The following is a 21,767-nucleotide window of genomic DNA, read 5'->3' as shown; positions in this document are numbered from 1 at the left end:
ACTCCAGGGAGTCCTTCCTTCTCATTAGGTGGCCAAAGTATTTGAGTTTCATCTTCGGTATCTGGCCTTCTAAAGAGCAGTCAGGGTTGATCTCCTCTCGGACTGACCAGTTTGATCGCCTTGCGGTCCAAGGGACTCGCAGGAGTCTCCTCCAGCACCACAATCCAAAGGCCTCAATTCTTCAGCGCTCAGCCTTCCTTGTGGTCCAGCTTTCACAGCCATACATTGCAACTGGGAAAACCGTAGCCGTGACTATACGCACTTTTGTTGGCAGGGTGATGTCTCTGCTTTTTAGTATGCTGTCTAGATTTGCCACAGCTTTCCTCCCCAGGAGCAAGCATCTTTTAATTTCTTGGATGCAGTCCCCATCTACGGTGATCTTGGAGCCCAGGAAAATAAAACCTGTCACTAGCTCTAGTTCTCTATTGCTCTGCTTTTAATTGCTGAAAATGGCAGGGAATGTTTTGGCTAAACATTGTGATGAATTTCCCGATGGTCGCAGCTGTTCAGGATTGGACTAGTCTGCTTCATAAGGTGGTGGTGTAAACACTGAGTAAAAGCTCCCTTTCTCCTGGGAGCTTTTATGTAGAAAGTCTGGTTCCACCCCATAGGGATGTGGTTTTGAGACTCTGGAGGAATGGGCTTCCTCATTCTTAACTTCTATAATTCTCATACTGGCTCGCAAAGACGGTCTGCCCCCCTTCTTTGGCAGAGACGGGCTGTGGGCATGCCAGGATGTGACTAAATTTAGAAGTGGGCTTTGCTTTCTTAGCTTTGCCTGTTCCGTAGGCTCGGCCCCTCAAATAATGATGTCTTTGCATTCCCTTGCTTTCTTCCCCTGAGCAGGACAAAGGAGCTTTCTTTCTGTTTGCTTTTTTGGGCTGCTTTTTTTTAACACTGCTTGAGAGGCTGAGCTGACAGGGAAGATGCAGAGGGAGGAACTGTGGGAGCAGAAGAGGAGAGACCCTGCAACGAGGAGGAGGGGAGGAATTTGACAGGAAGGAAATGCAGCTCGCCTGGAATCTTAAGGGGCGGGGGGGGGCAGTGCGCTCTTGCTTCATGTGTGACTTTCTGGAGGCCTGAAGCTGACTGTTTTTTCCATCTGCCGATCCAGCTTCCAACTCCCTCCCTCCCTCCCTGCTTGCTTGAGAGCCCGCAAGACCCCTTTACCGTTCGGGCCTGTGAAAACACGGCTCCGATTTCCAAAGCTGGGGAATGGCGGGGCTCTTGGGAACTTGTTAGCAATCCTTGCAGATTTGGGTCTCCTGCCACTGGAGGGCTTGGAAGATCCCTGGCCAGGGCTGCTAATAACCAGAACACCACCGTTGCTTTCATCATGGTAAGCGTAAGCAGTGGGGCTGAACTATAGCACGGGGAACAGGGAGAAGTGTATAAGGAAGGCGAGGAGCAGAACTTCAGGATGGCGGGAATCAAATTCAGAGCCGGGCTGCAGCTTTCTGGTTAATTTTGCCTAATTATCTGTCTAGCTTGGCTTCTGTACCGTTGTAGACCTTGGCTGTCCCTTGATCTTCGGGTACTATGTTGGATTCCAAGATCCATGAGCCAGTGGTATTATGAGTTATTTTCTTGATGCTTTCCAGGAAATGGCCTCAACCCAGAGACAGCCCTGAAAGCGGGAGGCTGTTGAGATCAGAGGCTTGTGGGTGGACATTTCTAGAATCTGCTTTGTGGCTATCTGGGTTTCTTCAATGCACGGGCATATCTTTCACCCTTAACGTCCATGTTGCAGAGTCAGAATAGTCAAGTTGGAAGGGGCCATGAAGGCCAGAAGGTTCTGATGTGGGCTCCCCCCCTCTTTCTAATAGGGAGTCCCAAGAAAGGAGTCTTCTTGAGATACCCCCAGGAAAGTCCCAGCAGCCACCCCGCCAAATCAGCGCCATGGCATCTTCTCAGGGGGAGCAGCCAATTCTTCCGAAGTCAGCCGAGGAAAGCAGGACACCAGCTGCAGTCCCTAAAGCACCTTCCAGGAGGTGGCAGAAGCCGGTCTCGTCTCACAGCAGTATGGCCAGTGTTGCTCACGGGGCCATTTCTGATCGCCCGGCCCAGAAGTCTTTCCGGGAGACGAATCTGGCCATGCCTGAGGTAAGCACTGCTCGGTGTGGCTGGCGATCACGGTATTGGCATGTCTTCTGAAAGGAGTTGGGTGTAGACAGGTTGGAGCCACAAACTCAGGTGTTCCCCGTGCTAAGAGACTGCTCAGCCCCAGCAATATGGCAGCGAGACTCAATGGAAGAGAGAGTCAGTCTCGCTGCAGCAGTGACCCGCGAGCCCTGGCAGATTGCGTCTCCTCGCTGTCTTGTGACTTGGGGAGATCATGCATGTGTGAATCGCTCCTCAAACTGCTGGATGTTGCGAGCAGGACTTTGGCCAACCCCTTCTCTCTCTCTCTCTCACAGGAAGCACGCATTTTGTCTCCAGAGACAGACAGTGGATTTGTTGGGTCAGAAGCCAGTAGGGTGTCCCCGTTGGCGCAAGTGCCAAGGCCTCGATCCTCTGACTTGAGGTATGGACACTCCCTTCTCTTCTGCCTCTCTTCACTTTTCCTTCCTTGTCTACTCTTCCCAATACTTCCTTCTTTCCCTACCCTTCCCACCCCCCCCCCTCTCTGAGCTGTGCTAATCCTATACCAATGATCCTTTGAGATGTTGATACTGAGGAAGAAATAGGTGGGAGATACCTGAAGACAAAATGAATTAAGCCTGAACTTGTCTGGAGAATTAGTGATGTGTTTTGTTTAGTCGCAAAGTCATTCCCGATGTTTAGAGAGAGATAAAAATGATGGAAGACTTGGAGCAAGAAATCTATACATTGCTGCAAACTTTGAAGCTTAAAACAAGTTGGGAAAACGGATTGTGAATCTCCTGGGTTGTGTTCCACAGTGATGGATTCCGCAGCCTTCCCCAACCTGGTGGTCTTCAGAGGCATTTAGCCTGCAAATCCCAGAATTCCCATCCAGCAGGGCCATTGACTGGGAATGCTGGGTGTTGCAGTCCAACTGTGTCTGGAAGGCTCAAGGCTGTGGAAGCCTGGTTTACATTAAAGAAGAGGGTTCCAATTCTATAGGGAAGTCATTGAAATGTATTTCTGACTTAGATGTGCTTCCTAGGCAAACCAGGAAAGCATAGATCTCTGGGTGATTCTTAGCCTGGGTGGCCAGAAATAAAAACTTTGGCACAGCATAATTTCCTTTGTTTCTGATGCCCAGTTGTGAAGGCTACAGACATGGTCAAAATGGCACCGGCCACATGCATGAAGGAGGCATCTGCAGGCTTGGGGGGTTTTCAGGAGTTTAAAGAATTCTTAGAACCAAAAATCCTAAAGCGGAAAATGAACAAGTCAGCATTGTTCAGTGGCCATAATATGTAACTGTTGAAGGGGAGGAAGAGGAGGAACAGTGGATCTGGGGGTTGGGACATGGAATGGAGTCTCTTGGAAGAGGGAATGGCTGGCTGCCCCACTGGAACACCAGACACCTTCAACTGCATGATCTTATGGCAAGTCCCACTTGTACTGCTAGATTGTACTTTCTTCTGCTGCTTAGTTTCTCTGAGAAAACAGGTCAAAGCTTTGCTCTGGGTCTGACCTGGCTTGGCAATCCTTGGTTTTTCATATGGGGACGATCGAGTGGGACGATGCTGGCGAGCGGGTTGGGAAGGAAAAGGCAGCTGAGCAGAAGCCTGGAGGTATGCTTGGGCTGCCGCATCTCTGTCTCGTGTCCAGGCCCTGCAGCAAGCTGGGGAAACCAGACACAGCCCTCCAGCGGGTGCCACCGAGGAAGCAACCTGCGGCGATGGCCTCATGGGGAATGGACGTGTTGCCCAGCCCTCAGAAGCGCAGCCCTCCCAGAGCCCTCCCCTTCTGTACAAGCTCCCCTCTCCAGTGGAGACGCTGCCTCGCGAGTGAGCTGGACCCAGGCACGGAGAGCTGTGAGTTCTTTGCTGTGAGTGAGTGAGTGAGTGAGTGAGTGAGTGAGTGAGTGAGTGAGTGGAAGGACGGGGAGTCCCGTTCCATGCCCCTTGCCGCCTTCAGGTCCCCAAGGGCCTCCTGTCCCACCAAGCATCTCGCTACCACGAATGCCTTTTGGTGATGGTCTCTCTCGCGCTTCTTCAGATCCTTCCCCGGCCCACAAACCCACCCTTTCTGGGAAAGCGTTGGCAAAACCATCTAGCCATACGAGCACCTGGGCATGCACGGGATATAACTGGGTTTTCTTGCCCTCCCACATCCCTCCCTCTGTCTTGCTCTGGGGAGAGAGGTCTTTTTGGCCGAGAACAGGAAGCGAAGAACGGGGCATGTGTGTGAGAAAGGGTGGTGGGAGAGAACAGGGGTGGATGGCGGGAAGGGAAGGCTCCGCCCACTGGCGTGTCCGCTTTGGGCTTCCACGTACAATGCGATCTGTCCCACATCTCATCTGGGAAAGCAGCGCTCAGTATTAGGAACGTGGAACCAAGAAGCAGAGCGAGTCAGAAGGGGTCTCAAGGGCGATCTAGTCTGACCCCGGCTCCAGCCGGCTCCGCTCACGACATGCCCGCCGTGTGCCTGTCCAGCCTATCCTTGAACACCCTCACCAGTGGGGCCTCAACCGTCTCTCATTCCGTACCCATATTAGGAACATCCCCTGCCCTTGCTGTAAACGGCAGCGCTCACTGTGTCCTTGTGTCTCTCTCTCTCTCTGCCAGCCCATGCCGACTCGGAGGCCGAGGGAGATGACATGGCGGCCACCTGCACCACCACCCCCCCTGGGGAAATGAAGCCTTCTCCTGCTTCCTCAGCTGCTTCTCTCTCCCCTGTGCAAAGCTGCCGTTCCAGCTTTCTGGACTCCTGCTTGCAACGGGAGTAAGTGTGACCTTGGGAGCCGCCAGCAGGGGCGGCTGGGGTGGGAAGACATCACGTCCAAGGGGGGGCTTCATTCTTTTCCGGGAATCCTCATGTCCACCCAGTATAAAATGCCTCACACTTCCAATGCCAGGATGCTGAGCCCCACAGTTCTGAGGCTCGGGACTTAATGGATCCCGTGTGCCGTTTTCTGGCGTCGCCAACAGTGCTCCATCGAACACACGTCCAAATTTAATTGCTTCTAGCGGGAAAGAGGGCAGTCGCCGGGTGAGAACGGCAAATCTTGGAGCAGAGGAAAGCTGATGGGTTGGTTACAGAAAAGCTTTGCTGGACCACACTTGGTTTTATCAGAATCCATCCCCTCCACAAGACTTTTCTATATGTTGCCAGGACTTTAGCCAGATTCTGTACTTGATAGGAGGCGTCACTGCCGGTGTCTTTGTGCCAGCCTCTGCCCCGTTGGCCTTTTCTCTTGGACCAACAACGGTGAGCGTTGTCATGGACAACGTTGCCAAGACACCGACTGCCTCAGCTGGGAAAGAAGGATTGCGTTCCAGAATTAGGGCTTCTTTGTACCCAGGGTGGAAATAGAAAGTTGCCTGAGGCGCTCTCAGGGAGAGCAGAAGGTGGGCAGGGCGAATGGCATCTCGAAACGCTCTCTTGGGGTTTAAAACTCCCGGTTCTGTCAAGAGGCACGGGCTGCATTTGAAGGGTGAGGGGGACTCCTGCTTTGGAGCTGTGGTCCCCTACCTGGGCCTCCTCTGGGTGCATCGTAGCACAACTCCCACAATCCCCACTTCCCCGCAGTGAACATGGCCGCCATCCTGAATGGCCACCTTGTTCTTCAAGCTGAATTCTGCTGCCTGGGCTCTGTTGGCTGGTTCTTCTGAGTTTAAGGCTGTTGGGCTGAGCCCAGTGAAAGATCTCTCCTACGGGGGCAGCGGTGGTGTGCGTCCCAGTTTGGCTTCAACCGCTGCGATTTCGCTTAAGCCATTTCCCTGTTCCGCCAGCCATGCGCCATCAGATTTTCTCTGTCACCCCCTGTTGCACCAATGAGAAGTCCATAACCTCAGCCCCAGTTGATCTCAATTGATGGATCGAGTCCACCGAAATCTGCCTCCATCCCTTGGATTTTTAACCGATGCTCTCACTACCTTGTGCTTGGTATGGTGTCTGGCCCCCTCTTGAGGCTTGATTGGGTATCTTCGCTTCCATTAAAATGTATTTCCCACAAAAATATCTCAGTAAACTGCTCGATTAAAGAGGTGCACCGCCAGCAAGCCGAAGAGCCCCAGTCCGAGTTAAAACAAATGGATATCAGCCAGTCCAGCCCTCCTTTGCAATGCAGACAAGGTCTTGGTACCTCGTCCGTCTTTTTCTCCATCCTGTTTCTTCTCAGTTGGAGAGTCACCCATAGAAGACGCCATCCTATGGACCCAGCCCAGACCCACAAGCTCCAGATACAATTAAACAAACCAGACAGGGCAATTTCACAAGCAAAGTCTCATCCGAAGCCCCTCAAAGACAACAAAAGCCAGACAAGCCCCTAATTCAGTTCTCGGGCTTTATTAGAATACTTCCTGAAATGTAATTGTACGTGTCTGTTATGGGAACCATGTCCCGTCCATTTACAAGCTACAAAAGACTGACTGAGGATCTTTCCCCTTCATCTACAGCCTTACACTTCCCCTGTCTCAGCTTATCATCTCTTTTTCTGTGATGTTCTTCAAAATAACGCCCCCACCCCCCAACTCCAAAAAAATCAAACTGGTGCAGTTACTTCTGGGCAGGGTAATCTGAGATGGCTGGATTTTATCTCTCTGTGGAGCACATTTTCTATGCTCTGGCAAGCCTGCGTTTGACAAAATGTCTGGAAACTCTCTGGTATTCTTAAGAGTTAATTCCTGCAGCTGAAGCTTTCCATTTGCAGCTGGTTGGCATTTGCAGATTAATATGCCATAACCATGAACAAGGCTGCCTCTCCAGGAAGAGGGAGGGCAGCCTGCCCTGCCCTGCTCTTCTGATTCTAGCCAGATTCCGATTCCGATTTTCATGAGCAGAACCACCACAGTTTCCTTGAGATACGTAAGAAAAAGCACACATTGTGGCTGAACTTACAAAAGTGTGGGGTGAACTTTGCAAAAGTGTGTGGTTTCCTTTTTTCAAAACTAAAAAGGCAAGATGCTAGTCCCTATGGCTGAAAACAGGCCAAGAGGTTCCTGTTGACATCACAGTGGCTGGCGGTTTCCCTAGCACTGCCAGTGTTTCTGGATGTGCGCTGCATTTCATTACAAGACAAAGCAGAAACCAATTATGCGAAATAGTTTGTAAGAAGCAGCATAAATTAATTTGCGTAGAAGAGAATGGGCAAGTGTTTTCAGTTAGCAAAACCCGCATGCTTTATCCTTTGTTCTTTCTTCCTTTGGACTCGGTTTACCTAATGCAGAGTATAAAAAAGAGTCTATAGAAAAGGTTGTGTTGTCCAGTTGAAGTTGTAAGCCTGTTCCTGTGTATTTTCTGGTGTATTTTCTGACCTGGTGTTTTCACTTCTCCCACCCAGCCAGGCCATCGTGGCTTTGCAGAATGAAGTCTCGCAGCTGCGCCAAAATCTCGAGGAGACCCTCCGGGGGCCTTTCGCTCATCCCAAGCAGCCATCTTCCCCGTGTGCCACGAGGTTCCAGAGAGCATTCCCAGGCGGCAGCCGCATCTGCACAAGCTCCGCTCTAAAGGGGTGAGCAGCCAAGAGGGACAGATGCAGGCCTCCGCAAATTTCTCTCTGGTGGTCTCCTCAAAGCCTGTGGCTTGTCACAGCTGGTGGTGGCCATGGGGACCACCTTGGGCATCCATGATCTGAACAGCCTCCATTGTAATTCCCCACTCTGCCCTTGGAATCATCGCATTTCCCATGATGCCCTGGTAACACTCTAGGGCATTGTGGGAAATTAAGTTAGTCCTGGCTGCTTTGTACTGCTTGGAGTCCCAGGCTGGGGGCAAAATTAGAGGGATGCTTGGATGAGAGGCCCATTGTGACCCCTGCCAGGTTTCTTGGGTCTCCTGGAAAAGGGACCTTGTACCATACAAACCTACACTCTTCCTTGCCATCTGCTGCTGGCATTATGGGATGGAAGCCAACATACTACAACTCCCAGGATTTATTGGGGGAAGCCATGACAGATAAATTGGTCTATTTTATAAACTTGTGAGGACTAGCCCCTTTCACTGACCTGTTTCTGCTGGAATAGCCCCGGCACAACAGAGTGAGTGGTGAGCATTCACTTACCAACACTTCCACACTGCAAAATATTTATTGGTTTGTTTGTTTGGTTTATATGCCACCCAATTAGCCATGGGGTGTCTGGGCAGCTTGCATACAATCAAGGAATGCAATACGACAACACAATAAAAATACCAATAAAATTAAGTATACAACTACTGATAGTAGTATAACATAAATAAATGATACATTCATAAACAGCGAGGGGATATAAGCATTAATCCAACAATGCAGCAGAACTGACAACCAACATAAACACTGTAAATTTACAATTCAAATGGTAGCAGCGACAAATTTAAAAACAAACCCAGCAGATTCACCCTTCAAACTAAGCACAGGGCAAATGGGTCTTCAGCCGGTGTCTGAAGGAGTACAGTGCTGGCCCCGGCCTTAGTTTCTTGCAGAAACGAATTCAGCTTTTTTAAAAATGGCCTATTTGCAGGAGACAGGGCAGGGCTTGTGGTGGGATGTGCGGGCAGAAGACTGCCGAAGCCCCCGCCTTTTCCACCACCTTGCGGAGAGGGGCGCTGGGTTTGCAGCGGTGGTGAAAGGAACGGTGCGTTGTGCGTTAAAGAGTTCCTCACGTTCCAGGTCTGACTGCTTCCCCGGCTCGACCCCTAGCAAGACGGGGATTTCTCAGCATCCGGCTTCGACAGTCCAGCCAGAAGCACAAGCAGGGAGACAGTTGCTACCCCCGGCTGGGAGCCAGCAAGATGCCTGTAAGTCACAGCTTTTTGAGGAGGGACTCTGGGGGTTGTAGGGTCACTCTGGGGTTGTAGGGCGAGGAGCTCTACTGGGGTTGGGTAGGGCTGGCTGTGGTGACTCCTGTCCTCGGAGGGCGACGCTGGCCCTCAGTCCTCACGATGCTGGTGTCCCAGGAACCAGCTGCTGGGAGCTGTGCAGAGCCCTGCTTTGCTTCCGGTGGGCTTCTTTGAGCAGAATACTGGTCCAAGGATGTACGCCTTTCTGCACTACACGTCGAGTGCTCATCCATCGTGTTTCAGCCACTCTGACTGTGTCCTCTCCCCCCGCCCCCCGTTCTCCATCTCATACACCTCCCTCTTTTTTTAAAAAAATAAGTTTTATTTGAAATTGAAATTATAATCCTAAAAAAGCAAGGAAAAAACTAAAAACAACATCAATCATCAAACACATCGGGCCCGCTGGGTCAGCCCCCACACCCTTCTTTTTCCATTCATGATAACTTAAAAACATATTTAAATCTACGTGAAGTCCCATTTCTCTAGCCAATAATAAAGAGAGTCCCAAGCTTGATAGAAGTACACCTCCCTCTGTCTTGATGAACAGTGCTTGCTTGCTGACTCCTTCCTTCCTTCTTTCCCAGCCCCTTCGGAGTTGGACTCCTCGCTACCAAAGCCTCGGAAGGGAAGACCACGGCAAGCCTCAGCTCCTTGGACAAGCCCCCTGAACCAGAGCATCCTCCGAGGGCCTTACACAGGTGAGGGACGGTCCCACAGGCCTTCTCTGCGCCGACCGACACAGATCTCCTGCGGGAGTCCCAGGGGGCAGCAGTCCCCACCCCACCCACTGAGCTGGACCGGGGCCTCACGTCCACAGAGCTATTTTCTCAAGACCAGGGAAGCACCGGTTAAAGCTGTCTTGTTTTTGACTCCGCAGGAGCTCAGTACCTCTTGTCAGCCCCCAAGCCACGAGAACCGGCAGCCCCCGGCAAGCCCACCCCCTGCCAAGATGCTCCGTCACGGCCCAGGGAAGCTTCTGCGGGGGAGGCAGGTGCCACGGAGAGCAAAGGAGGTACCGATCCACCAGGGTTGGGTGGTCATGGTGTGTAGGCCGTGGATTGCGCTCGTGTGATTGAGGCTTGGGGAAGATTTCTTTTCTGGCTTGGACTGCAAGCAACTGGAACGAATGGCTGAGATTTGCGTTTTGAATCAGGGAATTACGAACGTTGGCTATGATGGGTGGATGGATGATGAAATGACCTTTGGTGCAGAGCAGCCCTTCCCATTCTGGTGCTCCCCAGATGTTTTGGACTACAGCTCCCAGCATTGGACATGGCGCCTGGGGCAGATGGGAACTGAAGTGCAAACATCTGGAGGCCATCAGGGTGGAAGTGGGTGGTGCAGAGGGTTAGATTAGGTAAGACAAATTTGCTCTTAACTATTTCTGTACATCTCCATTTAAGAATGTTCATGGTGCCACCAAAAGCCTGTATATAAGTCAGTGACGGATAACTTTCTGCAGATAGTGGCCAATTGTTTCCGGGATCCTTAGCACAAAATTGTAAACCAAGAAAGTAGAATCATTCTACATTTACGGATGAGGACGAGTATGTGTGAGGAATGCAAGTGAGAGAGGCCCACGGTATTCTGAGGCTAAGGGAGAATCAAATGCAGATGGATCACTGCCCTGCATCTTACTGCTTTATAACGCTGGTTAGAAACCCAGAAACAAAGTGAGTCAGAAGGGGCCATCTAGTCTGACCCCCGGCTAAAGCCGGCTCTGCTCATGTAATCTCCAACATGGATGCTCTCTGAAACTGTGATTCTGGGCACATTGTTCGAGGAGGGAAGCTCTGTATCCTGATAAGCTTTGTCCTTTCGCAGGCTCCAGCTCCCCAAGGGATGTTTTCAGAACCGCCCGGCACAGCACTCGAAAGAAGACCAAAGTGCTGTCATGCTCTCTGTGCAACAACGCCAGGAATCCCAGGAGCAGAACTCTGCACGGTAAGAGAAGGCACGACGAGGTAAAGGCAGATGTAATGTTTGAGAGGAGAAGACAGACTCTTCTAAGTGCCTGGGAGTACCCCTGACAATACCGTCTTTGTCCTGGACCCTAAGCACTTTCACCCCATTTAAAATATCACATCGGTTCTTTTTCTCTCCCAAGCCTGGCGTTTTTCTCACAGTGGAGGAACATTTTGGGTAAAATTTGCCCGCTTTCCCCAGATGAACCAATGACTAGAAAGTAGGCTGTGCCTTGCCCACACTGCTTATAAGGTTTAAATTGTCCTGGTGGCTCTCGGGGAGGAGACTGTGGCTCTGTGCTTTTTCGCATCCCCTCTTCCAGTTCTATCCTGTGTTCTCGTTTCTCCATCAGGGGAGGAGGACGGCAGAGACAATCCCCCAGCACAACGCTCTGGCGTGGTGACACTTGGCGGTCACCATCAACCGCAACAGCCCGGCCTCTGGTACTGGGCCGCCCCGACTCCGGCTACCTCGATTGGCTACATCTCCACGGTCCCCTTGGCATCTTATCCTCTGTCGCCTGTCATGTAAGTAGGGGCCCAGCTACCCTTGGCCCTGGACAATGAAAAACCATTGCAAACGTTCCATGTTCCAAGGAGAAGGGGCCACCATCAAAGGCCATCCCTTGCAACTGGCCGATCTCAACCAGAACCAGACAGCAGGGTCTCCAGGGTCACCCCAGGGCCCAAACAGGCTCAGTCCTCATCAGGCCATTTCCGTGGCTGCCCGTGCGTGTGGCCCGATGAGGACTGGTCCTGCTCATCAGCTGCAGGGTACTGTGTGTCAGCTGGGCATGAACAAAAGCCTGGGTCCTCGGGACAGCTCCCATCCTCCTTGACGTGCTGACGGGGGTGGGAGTTGGTGTCCACAGGCATGTAGCAGGACCCCGGGTTTACATGGTTGGTTGTCCGGCCAGCCAGAAGCCCAAAGGAGAGGACTGCCGGGTGGTGCGGAGACACCGAGACACTCCGCTGCAGGTCCCATTTCTCACTTTTCCTCGTGGAGGTCTTGCAGCTTGCCTTCTGGCATCCTGAAAGCCGGTGGTGGTGGGTGAAGCCATGGGTCTTTTCCGCCTCTGCCCTGAACCTACTAGCAAGATCATGCAGGCTTGGTCACGCAAGATCAAAAGCCAGGACTTGGCAAAAGCTTTTGACTCCAGCTCCCCCCCCCCCCCGCCATGACCACAGGTCTCGCTGGCTGAGGCTCATGGAAAGCATCTCCCATGGGGTCTGAGAGGCACCAGGCTGTCCTAGGACTGCGGGGTGGTGGCACCCGCCTCCTTTCTTTTCCATGAAGTACTTGCAGAGGTGGGAAACACCTTCTGGCCCGAGATCCAGGGATCGCTTGTGAGAGCCAGTGTGGCGCAGTGGTGAAGAGTGCGGGACTGGGACTCAGGGGACCTGGGTTCTAGTCCCTGCTCTGCCATGGAGCCAACTGGGTGACTTTGCGCCAGTCACAGACTCTCAGCCCAACCTACCTCACAGGGTTGTTGTTGTGGGGTAAGATGGAGGAGGAGCATGATGTAAGCTGCCTTGAGCCCCTTGTAGGAAAAAGGCAGGATATAAATCCATAAATTAATTAAATAAGAGCAAGCTGTGCTGGACTACGCGAAGCACTCCGCTTGGCCAAGGGTTGCCTTTATCGGGTGAGCTTTATTTATTTATTTATATTTATTTATAAAGATTATTAAATATTTATTTTATTTTATTAAAACATTTATAAGCCTCGGGGCGGCTCACAACATAAAGAAAAATACAGTATAAAATATAAAAATAACAATATAAAATACTTTATGGAGTCTTTGCCTCTCTTCCTTTCCAGCTACTGTCCACCACCGGCAGCTACCTCAGATTCCTCCCCGGCTGGTCTCCCCGTTTCCAGATCCAGCAGGCATCAGGACACGGGACAGAAGGCGTGGACATCTTGGCCACGGCCCCGAAGGGGCCACCACTGCTCCCTCTCATCCGACGATGACGCCAGGGAGCAGGACCTGAATCGGGCTTTAAGCCGTGCCGTGGAAGCGGCCAAAGACATGAAGCTCACCACAAAGCGGATAAGCAGGGCTCTGTCTTGGGAGCTGACTAACTCACGGAGTCTGCAGGGATCTTGCCTCTTCTAACAAGAGAAGAGTTTCAAGAAAAATGGAGTTTGGCGTCTTCTCAGCTGATACTCCCCAGTTCTTCACTGCTTTGGCCAGGAATCCAGGGAATGTGAAGGAATGTTTTAAGGCTGGTTGGCCAGGGATCATTGCTGCTTCTGCTGAAGAATATTTCCTACCTTAGCTTCCTCTGACGAAAGCCATCTTTGAACAAGCACAGGCTAATGGCAGACGCTTCCTGGCAACCTCCATTCTTCACTGCAGATGGAATCCAAGGTACCGCGACAGCAAAGAATGAAATGGACTGGTCCCAAGTCAGTCCTAAGAACTTAGGGCCGGCATCTTGTCCCTTTGTGGTAAAACTCATCTCAGGTCATGTGCGGAGAGTGAGTGTGTGTGTGTGTAAGAGGGGATTGATTTTGCAAAGGGGGGGGGAATAAGTTTTAGAGAGATGTATATTTTTCTGAGAAATGTTTCTACTCGTTGCACATGTGAAGCCAAATCCCGTAGGGTCCTGTGTTACATAAAAGCAATTGGGGGGGGGGTCACTCTTCTTTGTCGATCGTTGATTCATCTGGATCTTAAATGTATCCGAGGGATAAAAGAGTCATAATTTCTTTGCAGGTTTTTGCATCAATAAGGATTGCTTTAGTAAGGACATTCCCCCCCCCCCCCCCCCCCGTTTATAAAAGGGAATACTGACTTAAAGGTACTGGTACTTCAGTTAAAAAAGGGTGTGTGATATTTGTAATTCTATCGGCCCCATTAATGGTGGGCACCCTTTTTAGCCCACTCAGATTGCTTTAACTTATTTGATTTTCTCTGGGATGTATTGCAGCCCTGAATGTGGAGGTAGGAAGCATATAGAAGGGAGGCCGTTGGTCCACGTAGACCCAGCATGCCTGGAACCAACTCTTAACTCGGGACTCTTCATGGCGGCATGGCCTACCTGCCTGCAGCCATGCTCCTGGGCATGGGCAGAGCAGCACTGCTGTTCTCTCCCTCTCTGCCCACCCGCAGAGAGATCAGCCCGGTTTGGGATCTCTTTCCCGTGAGACACAAGGTAAAAAATCTCGTGGGCCCGCATTTTCACAGAGCTTAAAACAGGAGAAGCTGCTTTGACGAGATCAAGGGTGGAGAGGATTTCTTTCAGGCTCTGTGGGGTCTCAATTGCAACTTGAAATGTGCAGGTTCTCCTTGGGGCTTGCACTGTGAAGTCCTCTGCGTGTACGGACACCCTGACCTCGAGCATCCTCCATCGCTCTCGGAAGCTCAAGGCCATGGCTTTCTTCACAGAATCGATGCATCTCCCTGTTGCTCTTCCTCTCCTCCTCCTGCCTCAACTTTCCTTAGCATGATTGTCTTTTCCAGCAAGTTCTGCCTTCTCGTAATGTGCCTGGAGTACAACCACCTCACCTTTGCCAAGGGCCTTATACCGGAGTCGACGTTTAGGACTGCGTGACGCAAGGGCCATGCTGACCGGGACGGGTGGAAATTCCAGTCCAACATGGCTGGAAGACAGCTTAGGAAAAGCTGCCCAGGCTAGCTAGCCAGCCAGCCAGCCACAAAGGACATTTTGAAACCGGGGTGTGTATTTGCAGGGGAATGTGTGTGCGTGTTTTGTTAGTGAGATGACGACAAAACTGTGAAAGGGGAACTATTGTAGCAGATCCTTTTTTATTATTGAAATCATGTCACCCAGGAAATCTATTGTATAAAGATATTTTTTCCTAAATAAATGTTTCTAGGTTTATGTTAGCGTTTTCTTTTTAAAAAAGTTGAAAGGCTGAAAGAATTCTGTGCAGAGGCTTTGTAATTTGTAATCTTGTAATTTGTAATTTTGTAACTTGTAAAAAAAAAAATGTAATTTTGTACATGCGCGGGTATGACAAACTGAGTTCAGACAACACAAGCAATGCCGAACCATTGTTGATCTGCCTCGTCCGAATCCAGTTGTGTTATTTCACCATGGTAAGTTTGGTCTCGAGAAACCATCATGAGAAGCAAAGTTATTCTGTGTTTCGCCGTGTTCTCTGAATTCAAGATTGTGTTTTCCATGTTCCAGGGATGCAACTTCCATGGACTCCTCTGGAAAGACCGGCGAGCCCTGGAGCCTCTCCAGCCAACCCGCCTGTGTGTCCGGACCAAGGAGAATGAGGTAAGCAGGGAGCAATGCATCTTGGGGTTGACTTGGGAGGTTGGAGGACTGAGCAGGGAGAATGGAGACCACACTAGTGTAGAAACCACCTGTCTGTCTGTCCAGTAGATCATGGTGAAGAACCATGCACCACGGGAATCACAGAGAGGTGCTTGTCGTTGGCACCCCGCTAGTGTGTGAGAGCTGCTAAGAAGTCACTTTATGCCCAGCATTGTTTCTGACAGTGACGCCCAAAAGCAGTGAGGCTTGGTCCTCAGCATCCCATCCAAAGGTAGACTGCTGCTGTACATGGAGGATCTATTTAGGATCAACAGTCCGAGAGAAACACCAGCATTTGTAGGAAAACGAAGAGACCCTAATCAAAAGCCCCAGAGGAAGGGAGAACCTTCAAATTAGTCCCGTGATGATCAGGCTGAGTGGGTCCTGAATGTGGGCTGTGGGTTGTAATGGGTAGGGAAAATAGGAAACTGAATAAGGAGATGTACCGGTGGGGCTGGATCACTGGAGAGGCGAGTTCCACACAGCAGGTTTTCTGCACACCCCACTTGCCTTTTTACAAGCCGCCACTGTCCTCATCTTCCCATTAATTCCACCCACTAAAACTTGCAAGGCCACTGTGCAATTTCTTGATAAAGGTCTGGCACAGGGAAGGACCCTCTTTAAAAGACCCATCCCATTAAATCTTAAGTGCCCCTCTGTGCTGTTGGGAAGACCCCCTCCTTAGCGGGAAGAACCTTTGGCAGGTGACCCAAGTCATTTCCGGGCGACCAAGATACACGGAGCAGCTAAGGTAGAGCGAACGCCAGGGGCTGGTGGAGCAGAATTCCTGGGCCGGAAACTGCCACTGGCTTAGCCAAATGGCCCTTGGGACCGCGGGAACGTGTCCTACAGGCCAGTGATCTGTGCATGAAACAGAATACAGTCTGGGAAGAGTTGAGGGGCAGGAGCATTCCCCTGGGGGCATTCCCCTGCCCCCTAAGAGAATGGCAGAGACCCCCACGTGCCCAAACCACACTGTGTAGTGGTCATCCTACAGGGTATTCCTTCTGACTCGACCCTGCCATCAAGGGACCTTCAGTGGGACAGAACAGCATTTTTTATTGACTCCCAAGTGCTTTTGAAGTACAGGACAGCTATACAGAGATGACACATTTGTGCTTCGACAGTTCCACACATTAAAGGTTCGAGAATTAAAACGACGTCAGCAACCAAAACTATTCATATTCTTTCCTTCATTCGATAAAGTATTATTTTTAATATAAATAACTGATAAAAACAACAAAAATAGAGCCATGTCTAAAACCCGAAGCAGTTGCAATGCTTAATTTCAGAAAGGGGGATGCAGGAAAAAATCAGTCGGGGGGCTGACGAAAAGGTTACCAGTGCAAAATGAACACACACGTATATATGAAAGAATATATAACATTACAGGCAAGGAAAAAGAGGCAAATGAAGCACAAGAATAATATTGACTAAAAAGAGGGTTTTTTTTTTTTATCTTCTCTTTACTGAACATGTAGGACAACCTTCCCCAATGTGTCGGATTTCCTATATAATTGGGAGGGTCACCTGATTGAGAAAGATTGTTCTAGGTAGAGAAGAGCAATGCCCTGGGATATATGGGAAGGGGAACAATCAAAGACAGCAAGAGAACAAAAGTAACATTTCCCTCAAAAGCAAAACAATATTTTTAAATAAATAAAAGCACAGGTAGCTAACACGGCCATTGTTGGAAGTAAAATGCAGAGCAATGTAAAAAGGACTGAGTTGAATCACTTTACTCCAAGCTTGCAAGTACGTCACGAGACACAATTATTTAATTTATATATATCCAGTCTGCAGTAGGAGAAGGGGTTTGAAATGGGGAGGGCACCTGCCACAACCAGAAATATTTCTCTATTGGACAACGACAGAAAAAAGATCGAAGCAAAGAAACACCCCAAGAGTGCATGGAAAAACCCAAACCAAGAGGAACTCTGTCGTCAGTGGTTGTGCGGGAGGAAATGATCCAAGCAACGGAAAGCTTAAGAATTCCTGCTCTTCAAATTCCATGCTTTGCATAGGAATAATTGTCCACACATGTAAAAGCGCTCTCTTTTGGACACAATGGGGTACGGAACTGTTCTTACTTTGACTGGACTATTGCTCAGGTTTTCATACCATTTCAATTTCCCCCCAATTACACTTCCCTCCCTCCTTGTTGATATTAAGATCTTTTTCCCATCCTGACCAGAGAGAGGCTACTATACAAAGCAGAACTGAGCACGCCTTTAAAGCAGAAGGCGCAAACGTGCAGGATTTGATCCATTTTTAGTTGCCATGTAAAGGAAAGACCCTCTGAACATTGGTGTGGAGTTCTGCATTGTTGTTCCGTTGCTTTTAAGGGACCGCAAATGCATAACCAACCCGCTGAACTGTGTGACTAACTCATCATGAAATGGGAGATGATTTCAAACCGGAGGTCTCACTCAAACCGAAGAAGCTCTTTTTTGTTTTTTGAGGAGGGCAACAGGAACAACAAGAAGATTGGGAGTGTAACGCTTTCAGCAGCCTCTCCATCATTTTCTTTCTCCATCTCCTCCTCTTAGGATAGTCAGGACCCTCCTGAAAAACTGGTTGCTTGCCTGACACTATGGGGGGCTTTGCTTTTTCAAGGCTGCAGTAGCACTAACTAGTCTGACAAAAACCCACAACTCGGTGAAATGGGAAGCCCAAAACACCGCTTGCCCAGCAGCCTTCCACAAGTTCGAAACCCTGTAGGTTCTCAAGCACCCCTCTGCAGCGAGACAGGAGACACTGGAGCAACCAGCTGTTGCGTCTATCGCAGAAACCCTAAGGAGCGTTGGTCCAAAAAACGTCCAATTGCAAAAAGCGCCAGGAAGCAAGCAAAGCGAACGCAATGGCAACACTTCCCAGAAGCCAACCAACAATACACGGAGTCAAGAACGAAAGAGAGACGACCATTCCAGCAGCGGTGCCGCATGTGAGGAAGGGGGAATTACAGTATTTCCAAACTGCAAGCAAATTCCAACGCATAGGGGAGAACATTCACAGTTTGCATCTGAGTTTAGGTACAAGATCACATAGCCATAAATATAAGTCACGAGCATTCATCCATCCAGGCAGAGAGGAAAAATAAAAATACATTATTTAAAAAATAACCATCATATAATCGCCAAGGACAAAGCGATGGGTTCTTCGGAAATGGTAGTTTGGTTTTGGCGGCTTATTTCATCAGATACATATGGAGATAATATCTATAGTATACAATATATTACTCATTTTTTTTCTCAGACACAATGCATATTTTTCCTGTCTTATTTACCCTTGCTTCAAAATGGAGGGTGAACGAGATGGAGGGAAGGATAGGGAAGAGGGAATGGTCCACCGAAACACAAGAGGACAAAAATGGATAGATGTCCAACCGATCAAGCTCAGGCAGCGCTGTGCAGAGCTGGGATGGAGGGAAACACAGAAGTAATGTCACTGCTTTGAGGAGTGAGGAAAGGAATGGTGTATATATGTGTTGTTTCTAACTGCTGCTTTCTTCCTCCGTTTTATTCAGTTTCTTGAGCGTGTCCAGCAGTTTCTGTGGGGTGAGGATATGGGTAGACCCTGCAAAGGGGCAGGAAGGGAAAGGAAGACAAGACAGAGTTATTAGCTTTCCAAAAGGGGTCTCAAGAAAGGGAGAGGGGAAAATATTAGTGCAAGGGGGGTGGGTTAGGGTTATGACCCAGGATGGGGGTTTTCAGGGGGAAGGGCTGCCCCACCCATTGTGTGGGGAAACTGTGCCCCACTCATACTGCAAAGGAACAGTGCTGTTCTCGGACATTAAGATCTTTGCAAAGGAGTGAAGCAGAACTGGACCATCCAGTCTGCCCAGGGGTTCCCCAGGAAGGCAGAAAGAGGGGCAGGGGGGCATGGAGGCAAGATCTGTGGACCCGTTAAGATGGGACCCCCTCCCACATGTAAGATACTGCTATGGAGATGGAAGTGGGAAGTTCACGTTCGCCATTCGACATCTTACCTTCCGTGGATGGCACACCGAAAGATAGATATAGATATGTGTTTTATAGAACTTGGAAGAAATGCTTGCAAAATGTTAGCCTATGGAACTACAAGCACATCTCGTGCAGAACAACAAAAACTGGAGAGGAGATTGAAAGGAAAGCCAAACCAAACCAAAAATTCCGCATGGAGATCTCTCTCCAAGAAGGAAGTGCAGTGAAGGCATGAGGTGTTCATGAGCCCCACTGAGCCCTCCACGGGGGAGCCATGGACGCCGGCATCAAGTGCGGAGAGAGAGATGTGGCTGCGTGCAGCATGAGGCCTGCGCATGCATGGGGAGAGGTGGGCCGCGGGACAAAGAGGCACCCTCTCCCCTCTTATCTAGGGGAGGGGAGAAGAGTCAAATTAAAGCGGTATTGACTGTAGTTGAAAATGTGCGTTGTTCTGAAATATGGAGAAGAGTGGACGAGGCTGGACGAGAAGAGTGTTGCTGAAGGCCAGACTTGTAAATACCCCTGAGCAAAACGTGCGTCGTGGAGAAGAACACAAAAGAATCCCACCGTGATAGTCTGAGCGCAGGTCGCATGGATGCATCGGGGAATTTCAGTGGGATCTCGCCCCTCACCAGGCAGCACAGCTCCCTACGGCTGAGCAGGGGGAAACGACCCTAGAAGAGACAATCGATATTCCCCAGTACCAAGCCAAAGGTCATGGCCTTCCAAGATCACCAAGGGGCTCTGCTCCAGCCATGGTGCAGGCACGGTCCCTGGGTTCAAGGAAACACCAGGAGGATTCTTCTGGTTTGCATCAGCGCTCTGGGCTCTCATGAATTTTGCCCCCCAAGTTGCCATGAAACAAACAGAATTGGTTTGGGCAGGGCATAAAGCTCCAACGGCACAGACCCTTCTGAGTAGGCCTGCACAAGACGGGCTTCTGGGATCTCTAACTGAGCAGCCAACCAACAATCGGCACACCTCTCACATTTGAGATGGTTACGCGTCTGCTCAGGACTTCGGAGAGCACCAGCCTGCCAGTTAGATGGGTGCAGTCCACCTCACTGAGACAGGGGCTCGCCTTCCAGCTTGAGACAAGATTCTTCAGGCAAAGCCACGAGGGAAAAAACTGCAAGTTTCTTAGAGGGACCGTGCTGTCCCAATTGCTTAAGTATGCGTCTTCCTCTCCTCCTTGCCAAATGTTGTATTTCAGGTCAGCCGTGAGAGGCTCTGGTCTACCCAGCCCTCAAAGCATCCCGTAACATTTTATTTTCAGGGGCTCCCTCACATATTTCTCCATACTGAAAATAAAGTCCTGCTAGGAAACAGGCAAAGGGCTAGACTAGAGCCGCTGTCCCACCTTTACATGGCAAAATGGTGCACCTTCACCTGGAGCCTAAAATGATACTTTACCACTGGATTCTGTGACAAGCACAAACCAGGCCGGAGGCAGAACAGTAAGCAAACAAGGAAGTGGTGGGACAGAAGTGGCACCTGTGATGGAGTGGAGAGATCCTTCATTGCATTGCTCAGCCTTTCTTAATCTTTCAAGGAAGCCAATGTGACTTTACAAGGTTCTCCTCTCCATTTTCTCCTCCAATACCAGCTAGGAGGTGGGTTGGGCTGAAAAAGTCTGCGACGGGCCCAGAGTTGCACAGGGAGCTTCAGGGTTGAGTGAGGACCAGAAATGGCCTCTCCCAAGTCCCAGCCCAACACGGCCTTTCTTGGGAAGAGCCCATATCTTGGACAGTTTCCACAGCTCCATAGGCGAGGTGCTGCATTATTTATTATTTATTATTTATTTTATTTATTAAAACATTTTTATGCCGCCCCATTCGCCGAAGCCTTGGGGCGGCTTACAACAATAAATTAAAATAATTATAATCTTAAATTAAAAAATATAAGCATTAAATTAAAAATACAAAAATACAATATAAAATAAGCCGCCCTGGCCAGATAATTTTGCAAGGTGCTCATTACTTTCTTGGGTACAGTGGTGGCTCAGCACCAACTGAATCCTAAAGCTCCATAAGTATAGCTTGGATCAGTTCTTTGGAGACAAGCTTATTGCCTAAGTATCTTTTAAAATAAAAGCTCAAATAATTCTCAGCATTTGTACCAATTCTCAACATCCTCGGGCCAGATGGCATTTAAAACTAGTCTCAGACCAACTCAGAGCTGTACTGACATGCAAAAGCATCACCAGGTAATTCAATTTGGGTGCGGGAATTGTGGTAGGTCAAATAGAATTTTCTCCACCGACCCATTTCTAAATAAAGGTGGCGACCATCCAGAAATGTGTAGGTGTTGGCATGAAGTTTCAGCAAGTGCTGGCTAAGAAAGAATCATGGTAGAGGGTTTGATGGAAGCAGAATTGGGCACATTTTCTGAATCGTAGTTTTAAAAACTGCAAGCATTTTCTCATCCAAAGAACCCAAAAGTGGAAAAGGGGAGAGAGAGAGAGACAGAGACAGAGAGAGGGGTGATGTAGGAAGCAAAGAAGCCCTTCCAAGGGGGAAAGAGTTTCTTTTCGGTAGTAAGCTGCTTTTACTTTTTGCTATCTTTGCCTCTCATTCCATTGTTGGAGTCTGCTCCTCAAAAGAGACCCTAGTGGAATCTCTGAATTCGGGGTGCCTCAGATCCATGAGAAATT

The 21,767-nt window shown here is 49.7% G+C and overlaps 2 protein-coding genes across 5 annotated transcripts in view; one reads left to right on the top strand and one right to left on the bottom strand.

Annotated features, from left to right (window-relative positions):
* AKNA (AT-hook transcription factor) overlaps positions 1 to 13,490 on the top strand; it is a 39,130-nt gene extending 25,640 nt beyond the window's left edge. The window contains exons 12-22 of the mRNA XM_044439768.1: positions 1,827 to 2,103; positions 2,418 to 2,524; positions 3,742 to 3,947; positions 4,701 to 4,857; positions 7,418 to 7,588; positions 8,723 to 8,850; positions 9,477 to 9,590; positions 9,770 to 9,904; positions 10,717 to 10,836; positions 11,210 to 11,384; positions 12,679 to 13,490. Coding sequence (XP_044295703.1) covers positions 1,827 to 2,103; positions 2,418 to 2,524; positions 3,742 to 3,947; positions 4,701 to 4,857; positions 7,418 to 7,588; positions 8,723 to 8,850; positions 9,477 to 9,590; positions 9,770 to 9,904; positions 10,717 to 10,836; positions 11,210 to 11,384; positions 12,679 to 12,976 — 1,888 coding nt within the window. The 3' untranslated portion in view covers positions 12,977 to 13,490. The remainder of the gene's footprint in view (positions 1 to 1,826; positions 2,104 to 2,417; positions 2,525 to 3,741; positions 3,948 to 4,700; positions 4,858 to 7,417; positions 7,589 to 8,722; positions 8,851 to 9,476; positions 9,591 to 9,769; positions 9,905 to 10,716; positions 10,837 to 11,209; positions 11,385 to 12,678) is intronic.
* LOC123028217 (syntaxin-binding protein 1) overlaps positions 861 to 21,767 on the bottom strand; it is a 67,984-nt gene continuing 47,077 nt past the window's right edge. For 3 of the 4 annotated variants that reach the window (XM_044439774.1, XM_044439773.1, XM_044439772.1), the window contains one exon: positions 16,192 to 18,728. In XM_044439774.1, the coding sequence (XP_044295709.1) occupies positions 18,646 to 18,728 (83 nt within the window). In that variant the 3' untranslated portion in view covers positions 16,192 to 18,645. Of the gene's footprint in view, positions 872 to 16,191; positions 18,729 to 21,767 lie in introns of those variants that run through there. The other variant, XR_006415632.1, reaches the window with a different exon arrangement.

The sequence above is a fragment of the Varanus komodoensis genome, unplaced genomic scaffold (genome assembly GCF_004798865.1).
Source record: "Varanus komodoensis strain SLA01 unplaced genomic scaffold, ASM479886v1 scaffold36, whole genome shotgun sequence".
NCBI classification, from domain to species: Eukaryota; Metazoa; Chordata; class Lepidosauria; order Squamata; family Varanidae; genus Varanus; species Varanus komodoensis.
This window is presented reverse-complemented; position numbering and strand designations above follow the sequence as displayed.